The sequence below is a fragment of the Sceloporus occidentalis genome, unplaced genomic scaffold (assembly GCF_023333645.1).
Source record: "Sceloporus occidentalis isolate IW3139 unplaced genomic scaffold, rSceOcc1.0.p SCAF_10, whole genome shotgun sequence".
In the NCBI taxonomy this organism is placed as follows: Eukaryota; Metazoa; Chordata; class Lepidosauria; order Squamata; family Phrynosomatidae; genus Sceloporus; species Sceloporus occidentalis.
In genome coordinates this window covers 30728280-30740006 of record NW_028316990.1, presented here as the reverse complement: position 1 = coordinate 30740006, position 11727 = coordinate 30728280, and the positions used below count along the sequence as shown (strand labels likewise).

General features: G+C 42.1%; 1 protein-coding gene across 5 annotated transcripts in view; it reads right to left on the bottom strand.

Moving 5' to 3' along the window:
- Positions 1 to 11727, bottom strand: part of LOC149306319 (intraflagellar transport protein 38) — a 51511-nt gene that overhangs the window by 1651 nt on the left and 38133 nt on the right. For 2 of the 5 annotated variants that reach the window (XM_089540123.1, XM_089540124.1), the window contains exons 9-11: positions 8232 to 8301; positions 5127 to 5234; positions 1986 to 2041 (exon numbers count right to left, since the gene is read on the bottom strand). In XM_089540123.1, coding sequence (XP_089396249.1) covers positions 1986 to 2041; positions 5127 to 5234; positions 8232 to 8301 — 234 coding nt within the window. Of the gene's footprint in view, positions 1 to 3; positions 35 to 130; positions 655 to 1985; positions 2042 to 5126; positions 5235 to 8231; positions 8302 to 11727 lie in introns of those variants that run through there. The other 3 variants (XR_016282471.1, XR_016282472.1, XM_089540125.1) reach the window with 3 other exon arrangements.

The window sequence follows — 11727 nt, the reverse complement described above, 5'->3', positions numbered from 1 at the left end:
AGCTATCCTGTTATTTCCCGTTATCAGGTTTTCTCTGGTGAAAGGGAAAAAATGAAGACAGGTACAAACGGAAAGGGATGTCATCTAGATCATCCACCCACTTCCATTAAAGAGACAGTAAAAGACTCACCTGGAAGCAGTTATTTTGAGGTTCTTTTGAGAAGAATCGGTTCTGACGTGATTCCTAATAGTTGGAATGCCAGATCAGAATTGATTCTTTCTGAAGGGAGGCACAAATGGCAGAGGGGTGACGTTTTGACAGATCCACCATTTCCTCCTTTTGTTGTTGTTTTTAATTATATTGATAGAATATGCTACTGACTGATAGAATATGTGACGCTTATTGTGAGAACAAGGGATCTTTTGAAATCGGCCACAAACACGGAGCGGATCCGAATCACAACCCGTGTTATTCTGCCAGAGGGAATGAGCCCCAAATTGTTTCTGGTTGGCCACATCAGCAAAACTTAATAAGGAAGGATGCAGTGTGGTTCTATCACTGACCACTACGAATAATAAGAATTTGCTTTAAAAAAAGGCTCTCATGGGCTTAGCTATGAGGAATGCTGCCATGAAATGTAGAAGTGAAACACCCACCTTAACTTTGGCTCTAGAAGCTCTGCGTTTATTGGCTTGAGCACGGTTTGCCCCAAACTGTGAGGAAGAAGAATGGCAGTGGCATGCAGAGACACCGCAAGAAGGAAGCAGAAAGAAATTAAAACAAGAAATGAAATCAGCAGATACAGTAAAATGAAAGAGAATAAAGGAGGCACTGCAGTCAGAGAGTCAGAGTCTCCAAACAAGGCAGGAGAAAACAAAGGTTGAGCAGCCCGACTGAGACGGATACCAAACAAGAGAGGCAGCAGCCTGTCTGGAGATAACTCAAGCACAACAGCACACTCATCGACAACTCGCACACATGACAACTGGCAAGATACCTCCACTGTATTACGAGAGAAATGCTAATGTTATGTAAGAAACCTCTCCAACTGGGGGATGTACCACAAATCCCTGGTGCGCGTTCACCATTGGATAGATGCTTTTTACCTTCACGGCGCAAACATAATACTAACATCAAAACAACTCAAGAAAACTTAAAACTGCTGTTTGAGATAAACTGCAAAACAAACATGCTCTGTTTCATTCAAATAAGCCACATATAACTGTTTAAAGTAGGCAGTATTAAAGCAGCACTTATACTTTGGTCCTGTAACTTCAGGGTAAGCAGATATAAGTAACTTAGGCCCTATACAGACAGGCCAAAATAAAGCTGCTTCGGGTCACTTTGGAGGTATGCTGTTTAAATGATGCATGTATCCTAAGAGTCCAGAAGCCGCGCCAAAGCCATACTCCAGTCCTAAGGACTGGAGCGCAGCTTTGGCGCAGCTTTATTTTGGCCTGCCTGTATGGGCCCTTAGAAGCTGTCACTATGGGGCAGGATTAGGGAAATAACAGATATGCTAAACATTAGTAAAAAGAGGAGACAACCTCTTTTTATTCAAGCCTACCTTACTACTGCAATATTAAGCACACAGTGCCTCCCAAAACCAATTAAAATTCCCCTGCGTGAAAACTTGTATTTCCAAATTCATTATTTAACACCTGATGGTTTAATCAACAGTAAAGACAGAAGAGACTGTACAATAAAATAGAGTAATTATTATGAGACAATCATAAAAATAGGGCCAGTCCATTCTAAAGCTCTCCAAGAAATGTTCTGTGCCAGTCTGCGCCTCTCTTTCCCCGGGTTAAATGCAGCAGCAGAAGAAAAGGAAAAAGGCACAAAGGGAAGGAAGAGAAAGGGGCCTAGCGTGAGGACAAAAGATGTGAAAGCTGTAATGTGTGGCAGCTTTAATGAAAGAAGGGCAGGCAGCAGAGAGATAAAAGTAAGACAGGTCATGGCTGAAGGAATAGGCTCTCTGGTGCTGAACGACAAAGTCTACTGAAAGCATCACCAATTCCCAGCAGTGTTCTTTACTACTCACATCATCCTCTGTGTCTCCACCTTGCATTGTTCCTACAATCCGCTTGGTTGGTCTCCCTGGTGCAGAAAGAGAATTCGTGAGAATGGGACTATACATGTACCAATGCTCGAGAGAGAGAAAAGTCAGGTCAAAAGCAAGGTAAGAGGGAGCCAGTGCACTCAGACTCGAGTCTAAAATGTTTGTTCACAGAATTCAAAGACATAGTTGTGTTAGTCCGGAAAATCAGTATGCAAAGGGATCTTGTAACACCTTTGAGACGAATTGAAACAAGTTGGTAGCATGAGCGTTGCATGCTACCAGCTTCTTTCTTTCAGTTAGTCTCAAAGGTGCTACAAGATCCCTTTGCATACTGATGTCTGTTCATAGATGTTACCCATCTCTCATATACCAGTTCAGAAACCTGTTTGTTCTGAAATGGCAGATAGACAAAAGAAGGGGGATACTACATACAGCAGTGCTTTCATCATGCTATTTTCAATTTTTAATAGTCTGCTTCCAAAGATGATGTCAGGTTTACAGAAATTTCGGGTTGACTAAAATACCGTCTGTCCGCAGCAAAAGACAGGTGTTAAAAGCTGCCTAAAGAAATGTTTATGGAGCACCAGTGAACCTTTGTGTCAATTGAGAACATGATGGTTAAAACCTCAAAGGCATGTTTGAGTCTTAGAATTTGTTTCAGCTGACACAAAGAAAGAGCTTGTCATCTTCAAATGAAACCAGAGGTGCCTGCATCACTTTGATGGGATTCTTCCATCATGGAATGGACAGTAGATTGTGCCCCAAACACATTCCCCAGCAACAATAAAAGCACAAAACAAGCAATAATCAAATGGAAGGTCTGGAGAGCCCTAAAGCTACGATTTTCTAATACTGAAAGTGGCCTGGCTGGAGGAAAAGCACTTTGGAACAAGGGCTGCAGGAAGGCCAGCCATGCTTGCTCAGTCTCCTTTTAAAATTAAGAACGCGCCAAATATTATGCTGAAGTCTGCACATAACTGCTCATATAATGTAGGTGCAAGCATCATAGAACTCCCCAGATTTTTGTCCCTGGAGCCCTAGGCAGCATAGCCAATAGTGAGGAATGCTGGGAATTGCAGTGCACAAATATCAGGAAGGCTGCATGACTCCCACCGCCATGCCACAGTGCAGCAGAAGTGGAGTTGTGCATAAGGCAACCTTGTGCTTTGTGGTGATGCACTACATACTGCTGTTGTGCACTGTGCACTATGGTTGCACACTGCACAACAGCATCCAGTCACTACAATTGTGCCAGGCAATGTTGCTACTCTGCATAGGGTTTGCATAACCCTGGTGCAGTGTATCTTTGAATGCAGATATTTACGCTATGCTGAGGGCATGCTGGATTGCAACCAACATGTAGTCTGGTCTTATAGAATTGACCCACTGAATCAACTGTTGAATAGTGAATCTACTCATAGGTAAATCCTGAGGGTCTACTCTAGTGGTAACTAAGAATAAGAATCAGGTTTATAACATCAGTTTGAGATCAAGTTAGTTAAAGGACTGCTTTCACTCATACAAACCTGGCCTAGAACTTGCAATTGGCTTTGAAAGCCTGTATGCAGACCCATGTTTAAGATGATTCAAACTGGGAAGCACTGGATACAGGGCCTTTTTGGTGGTGGCCTCACAGTCAAGGAACTCCCTTCCAAGATGGGGATTAGCAAGACTAAAACTGCCAACACTGCAGAAAAAATGTACCATTTTAACTGTCATGGCTCCTATGGAATCCAGGGGTTTGTGGTTTGTTATGGCACCAGAGTTCTCTAACAGTGAAGGCTAAATATCTCACAAATCCCAGAATTCCATAGGATTGAGCCATGGCAGTTAAAGTCGTGTTGAACTGCATTAATTCTGCAGTGCAAATTCAGCCTTGGAAAACAATTTCTATTGTATCATTTTAAACTTAAGTTCTATTTTACTCCATTCAATTACTTTATTTATTGCATGTCTTTTCCCAAAGCTGGGACTCAAGGCAACTTACAAAATAAATAGAATTCTGGGTAAAAACACATTAAGCTAATTTTTAAATAACAAAAATTATTATTTAAGTAGTATTCGCGAATATATGTCTCCCCTTCGATGGAGCATCTGGCTTTGGTGCTTTGCTGTTATGATCAGCAAAGGCAAGCGCTGTCCCCAGCAAAAACAACCCGAGTAAAAGGTACAATCTGGTCCCACGTACTCTGGGCCTTATACCAACATCCAGATGTCTCATCTTGAATTTCTAGCATGCTCTCCCCTGTCCCAGGGGCGGGGTGTGAAGAAATTGTAGATGCGCAATAAATCTGAACATGGGGTCAGAGGGAAAGGGAAAGGATCCAATAACCAGAGCATACAAACTACCTAGGTCTCTTGCTCAGCTCCATCAGATCTCCCCAGGGAGCTTATCAAGCCTGCTGCTTAAAAACGATGGTGTAGGCATATATTCAATAATTAAAGCCTCTCTGAGTCAGGAGGACCAGTTGCTCTTCTCCTTTAGGGAGAGCTCAGGAAAGAGGGAAAATTGAAGACTCCTTCATGGCACAGCTGACCTCTGCCGTTCCACAAGGCTAAAGGACTGGTGCAGGACTAGTGTGGGCTCTGAACTGGATACTGATGGGGCTATGTGGAAGGAAAGATGGTTCTTTCTTTGGGAAAGTTCACAGAATGTGGAGTTAAACCACCCGTTGACAAGGGAATGGGAACTTGCCATCAGGATGTAGCCTTCCACTGAAGCAAGACAAACAAAATAGTCACTGAAGAACAGAATGCAAGGTTCAAAAGCTGGGTTTCTAACAGTCAAGCTGGAAGCGCTGTGTAGCTACGCCAGCATGCTACTCCTATAGAGTTATTTCCTTCGGCTCCAAGAGATGGGATCCAAAGATGGACTATGCATAGTTCAACCTTCTCTGTGGACTGAATCCTTTTTTGTACCCACAGAATGTAATATTCCAACAATTCTCATTGTAATTTTGTTAAAAAGCATGATTCTAGTTCTCATGGCCAGAAAGATACAATGGTCTGGGGCAAGCAGCTTGTGAAATAACTATTTTGCAGATTGCATATCTATGTGGTATGCGTAGGAAAAACAGTGTGTCCAGCAATTTGTGAAGAATCAGTGAAGGCAAGCATAAGTACCTTGCATCAACATCTCCATGGCAGTATGCTGCTTCATTAATTGCCTGTCTTCCATCTCGCTGTCAGATCCTTCCTCCTCACGGATATCTATGTCTGAGTCATCGTTACCTAAATAAAAACAACACCCACAACTGTTAATGACCATTACTGAGACATGCTCAGGATAATAGCACTATTTCTTTGTGTTCTTTCACTTTAATGAACAACGAACAATTGTGGGCTGACAGGCACTGAAGAGTCCACAGCTTCATGATGTACGTACATGGTTGACTTACAGTATATCCTGGACAGAGGCATTAATTCAACAATATACCTCTCTGGTTTACTTTAAAGTCCTGAAGCTGCTTTACATGGGCATTCCAGGCTTCAACATGAGAGGAAGGATCAGAGAAGGTCTGGCTGCACAATGATGGCATCAGCGCTGAGATCTGTGGAGGTCCTCTGGAGGTTTCAGTGCTTCCATATTCTTGGTGGAGGGGACTGCCAGATGCTTCTGAAATCCTGCCTGTTTATGATGAAGCATGGAATGCCTGTATGAGGTTGGCTTTGGGGCTTGCATCACGGAGGACATTAATACAGAATTTCAGAATGCTTTACATTTTCTCTACTAATTCAAAGCTCTCTTTTAACAAGATGTTTCCACTTTCTTTGAAGCTGAGGACTGTGATGAGGTCTAAGGAAAGTTCACTTCATCCAACATTGCTTAGAAGCAAGGGAAAAGAAGAGCACATTTCTTATTCTGGATGACTTCTAGATCATGAAAGATCTTTTGCCAAAAGCACAGCGCAACCCTGGCATTGTGCAGAGAGAAATGCGCTGTGGATGGATTGCAAAATGAACCTTCTCACACTTCAAACTTCTTATTGGTGTTACAGAAGTTCAATGGTTAGGACCCCCAGCCTCACGCCAAGATTCTGGAGTCTGTAGTTTAGTGAAAGAGATTAGCAGATTTTTCTTTTCTTTTCTTGATTAAAAAAAATAATCTCAAGATCTAACACTTCCCAAAGTTCCCCATGGACTACTGAATCAGTTGGAAAGAAATGCCTCACATAGCAATTTAGTGCAATACATTTTCACACACTCCAGATTTCACATCTCCCCTGAGCAGCCAAAACGGCATGAATTGAAATGTAGTTCTGTGTAGGAAAGCTCTTTAGACAGAATTTCTGGAGAGCTGAACTGGCTCCTTCCAGTGGTGTTCCCCAATTCTTCTGGAGGGACTGGCCTTTCTAGTTTTCAAGTGAACAGCAGCATTTATATGATATTCAGGTCACTAGAAAATTGGAGAGGCCAGTATTACCCAGGAAGGTTTTTTTTCCTGATACTGTCAGCCTTAGGGGAAGCAATGGCAAACCTCTTCTGAAATCTTGCCAAGAAACCCCCCAGGATAGTTTGTCTTAGGGTTGCCAGATGTCAGAAACAACTTGAAGGCACATAACAATAACAACTAATACACTGTTGCTTTCAATACTTAACAATATCTGATTGATATCTGACAAGTCTATTGACCAAGTCTTATTTGACATGTTGAATAGCATTGCCTGACTCAAAAGCACTAACTTTCTTCAGATCCAGAGAGAAATTGTAGATGGCCTTCCAACCAGGTCTCAAAGTACTGTGGCTTGGATTCAGATTTAATGAAAGAGTAGAGCTGCTGAAATCGATTGGACTTAAGTTCAGCACAGATAACAAGTCCCACTCATTTAAATGGGCCTGCTCTAAGTATTGCAAAATCTGGACACAACCCAAAGATTCCAGATTCCATGAGAGAAGACTGCTGTGACACAAAAGGAAAAGAAAAGAAACAAAGACTAACTTTTGGGGGGAAAAGACAAGATGATGACTGCTAGAATTTTCTAAATTCTTTGGCATCACTTTTCTTTGCTTCATCCTTTACATCCTTGGTTACATGACCCTAAGTTTTACCCTCAACCTATCCACAGGTCATATGAAAATCCATAATTCTGCCCTAAAACCTGCCATCGGCTTATAGATGAAGTTGACTTATAGCCAAGTGTATCCGGTATATATAAAACATGAATGCAGTGAACTATAAACACAATGGCACTATGAAATAGTTGTGATCTGCACTGGTGGAAAGATTACACATAGCAAAGAGATCACAGATGTTCAAGGCTGGTGTATGTCTAAGCTTTCACAATTAAATCACTAATACAAGGGACAGCCTTCCCAATAATAGCTTCCCCCAGATGGACTACAATACCCTCCATCCCAGGGTCAGGAATTGGTGGGGAAGGCTGATGCATGTTTCCATGGAAGATTTTAATAGACAGCCATGTTCATATAAGAGAATGATTTGAGCATTGTGTTGTTGTACATCACTGCATGCAGAGTAAACATTTCAGGAGGGAAAAAAACTCTTCTCTGGGAATTATTTTTAAACACTTAAAAAAATCCCTGACTGATCAAACACTGGTTTTGCTTTAGATACAAGCCGAGCCCACCGACAAGTGTGTCATTTTCTCAATAAAACTCTGCTCTAGTAAAGAACAATATGTACTACACATTCACCTGGGTTCATATGACATACCGTACTTCTAGGAGCAATTAATGGATTTGATACTACATTGTTAAAGTAACCATGGTTATCTTCTCTGAATAAGAATTGGCCTTATTTATTATACAGTTGGCCCTTCTTATACACGGATTTTTTAATACAGGGATTCCAGCATCCACGGTTTGAAAATGTTCTAAAAAAGTATAACTTTCAAATATGAAACCTTGATTTTCCATTTTTTACAAGGGATACCATTTTGCAATGTTATTATATTTAATGGGACTTGAGCATCCACGGATTTTGTTATACATGGGGGATCTTGGAACCAAACCCTAGCATATAACCAGGGTCCACTGTACTTCTATAGCATAGGCTTTTTCAGTAGAGACCATGGAAATGGGAGAAAGGGAGTTGACAACACATAGCCTAGCTCCATATTGCTGGGCAACAAGCCATATATATATCTGCCTGGTATCTGGCTGCCAACCCAAGTAGCCACAGGAACCTTGAAAGAGAAAATGCCTCTGACAATCAAATGGCAATGGGGGTTGGATTTGCAAATTCATGGAGAAAAAATGGGAGCTCACCACTCTTTAGCAAACGTTTCTCTTCCTCCTTCAGCTTATTCTGCATCATGCGCAAGGTATTCTCTGCTTCCTGTATGGAAATGAAAATCAAAATCAGAATGGCAGCACCACCACCCCCTAGTTCAGGAGAGTAACAAGATATGTTCTTAAGGTTAAAACTAAAGGCTTGGCAGGCAGCTGTGTTGCATATTTATTTTTGAGACAATTTGGCTCTCGGCAGAGAAGTGTCCTATCAGCATGACCACCTTCAACAGTTGCTCTCCAATGCAAAAAGGGGGGGGAAATAACAAAACAAACCAAGCCATGCCTTCTGGCGAAATTGGGCAGACGTCATGGCAGCGATTTCTTCATATCTCAGTCCTGTTCTAATTGGCACAATTGGACCTCCGTACTTGCTGAGCATGCATTAACACGATGGTGGCAAGATGCTACATTTAAGTGCTCATTCTATCATTATATGTCCATTTATTTCCCTCATTGCATGTCGTAATCAATATCTCACCAAATGCCCCCACATCTCATCTGGAAGAAGCAAAACATGAACCCATCTTAAAGAAAGCTATAAAAGGATAAGGAGCTGAGAATGCTGGTTCTGGAAACAGAATTATACTGGCACTTAATAGCCATTTCTTTCAGAGGGGCTAAAAGCCCCAATTATAGCAATACTGTAAAAAGCTACTGTTAAAAAACAAGACAAAACACCACTCAAGAGGTTGAAGATACATGAACAAGATTTCAGGTTGCCTATTCAAAAAGAGTCTGTGGGAGGACCCAGTATGTTCTCTGAATGACTATCCCAAATTTTGCACACTCCCTTTGTCATCTAACTTTAATGACATAAGGCACTAGGAAAAAAGGAAGATCATATTACAGAAGGTTGGACTCAGTCTAGGAAGCCACAGCTGCCCTGGGTTTGCAAGATCTGAGCAGAGCTGTAGATGATAGAGGATCCTGGAGGGCTCTCATTCATGGAGTCACCAGAAGTTGACTTGACAGCAGTTAACAAGAGCAATGTCCTGATCCTGGAGTGGTGCATTTGGATCACTCTCTCTCCTTTCATGGCTGTTTTCATGGGGGGATACACATGGGAGCCGGGGTCTTACAATGACAATTGTTTCCAGAGTTCCAACTGATAAGCAGATGTGACCATAGCTAAGAAAAAAGACTGGGGGAAAAATTAGTGAATCCAGTGACCAAGGCCTATATCAATGATAGTGAACCTTTCACAGACCGAGTGCCCAAACTGCAACCCAGACCCCACTTATTTATTGCAAAGTGCCACATCCCTTTGGCTTTCTAGTAAGAAACTCTGCTAGGGCAACAGCATGTGTGCCCACAGAGAGGGCTCTGAGTGCCACCTCTGGCACACGTGCCATAGGTTCACCATCACTGGCCTATATCATTGGCATGTTCACAAGAAAAATTCAGAGAGACACCAAATGTGTTTGAATGTGTTGCCCATCTACCCCATCTAGCACCATCAACAGCTATGCTGTATAGGGAGGATGGGATGTGCAATCCAACATAGTTGGGGCCTTTCATTTTCCTTCCTCTTTGAATTCTCCCTTTGAAGGTGCCAAGGAAATAAGCTAGAAAAGGCTGCTGAAACCTTGCTGTTACCTTGCAAGCTTCTGTAACGTTCACTGCACTCCCTCTGGTCCTGACACTGGCAGAAAAAGAGCTCTTGACCATGCTGCATCCTTGCAGCTCTACCTCAAATGCCTACTTCACGTTCTAACAGTCTCTCCTGCTTTGGCCATGCCAGAGCATCAGACATCAATTCTACACATTATCTTGCCTTAACAGCTTAGAGACGAATACAGTGTCCAGGGAAGAAGATGGAAAAGTCAAGTTGTAGTTGTGTGGGCTCAAAATCTTCCTGCTGGAACACAGTGTATCTTCAGCAGTGAAAAGCCTTAAACTTAAAATTCTGACTGGCAGGAGGAAGTCAACAGGGAAAGAAAGATGCAAATGCTGGGCAATAGTCATCTGAAAAGGAAGTTGCACTTGAATGATCGATGTTGAAAGAGGCCCGCTAAGGAACCACGGCGTATTAACAGAGTACTGTGCAAACAATGTGTACTCTTTTCAGTGGCCGGCTCTTCATAGCGATGTGATCAGTCAAGGACATCTCCAATTAAATCAAAATGTGCTTTCATTGTAGCAAGTCTCCTATTTATTTGCTTATTTCTCTCCCTGGACCTAGGGAAAGTATGAATTATAATGATTCAATAAAAGCTCATTTGCAATTCTCTTGATGTATTACAGTTACATTGTAGTCATTTACTTGCTTGACTGGTTGGATGCACACCCTTTATATGTGTCTTCACTGATGAGTCTGTGATGTAAACACAAGGATCACCTTGCGCTGTTGGAAAAATCTGACAACCAAATTAACTTTGATGGGGATAATATGGCAACAGCTGGAAATTCTCATTTACGTCTTTAGGAAAAAAAACTTTACCAGGCATAAGGTATCATAGAATCATAGAGTTGGAAGAGACCACAATTGTGCTCCTGCGCATGAGAAATAACACAGGCGGTGGAATCAGGCAGTGGTTAATATTGTGAATAATATCTGAAACACTGACAGAAAGGAGCACTTCTGCCCTGTTTTTATGTATGTTACTTCCATTATTTATTACATGTTAGCATTTAGCATTTGCATTTCTATACTGCTTCAGAGAGAACTAAAGCACTCTCTAAGCGGTTTACAATCTGTAAGCCATTTGCCTCCAACAAACTAGGTACTTATTTTACCGACTACGAAAGGATGGAAGGCTGAGTCAACCTTGGAGCCCTCTGGGATCGAACTCACAATGTTGTGGCTGCGTTACCAGCATTTAGCCACTGTGTCACCAGGGCTCCTTATTATCTTTCCGTACTGCATTCTCATGTGTCTGCTCATGGCAAAGAAAACTGGTATGAAGCACTGTCACCAGTCTCTGTGAATGCTACTGCAGAGTCCAGATATGGGATTAGTAGTTCCAGCTAGTAGTTCTGGAAAGGAATCCCTATTTCAGGATTCTGATCTTGTGACATATTCGGATGAGATAAGCTTGGTCCTAGCGACCACTTCAGAAGGAGAGAATTGAGGAGACCACAGGGATCCTGCCTTAGGAACTGGCCATCACTTGACAACAGAGTAGTCTTCCTTAGCCTAAGGGCTTTCTTTTTGAACTAGAGCTCCCATAATGTCCTAACAAGCTCTCTGAGCTCTACCTGTCATCCTCTAGATATGTTGGAGTCAGTAGACTCCTATCAAATCCGACTGGACCAGTTTGGGAAAGGCTTGCTCTCTATATTGGTCAGAATCTTGATACCTGGATCAGGTACCATTGACTAGATAGAGAGCACAACCCTTCTCTCACACACTAAGAATGCTCCACAAAGCAAAATGCATTCGCATTGGCAGAGTTGAGAAAATTAATTGCTTCAGAACCCTATCTAGTTATAGTATTGATTGTTTTAAATCTGAAGCTAAGCCGGTGGGCCC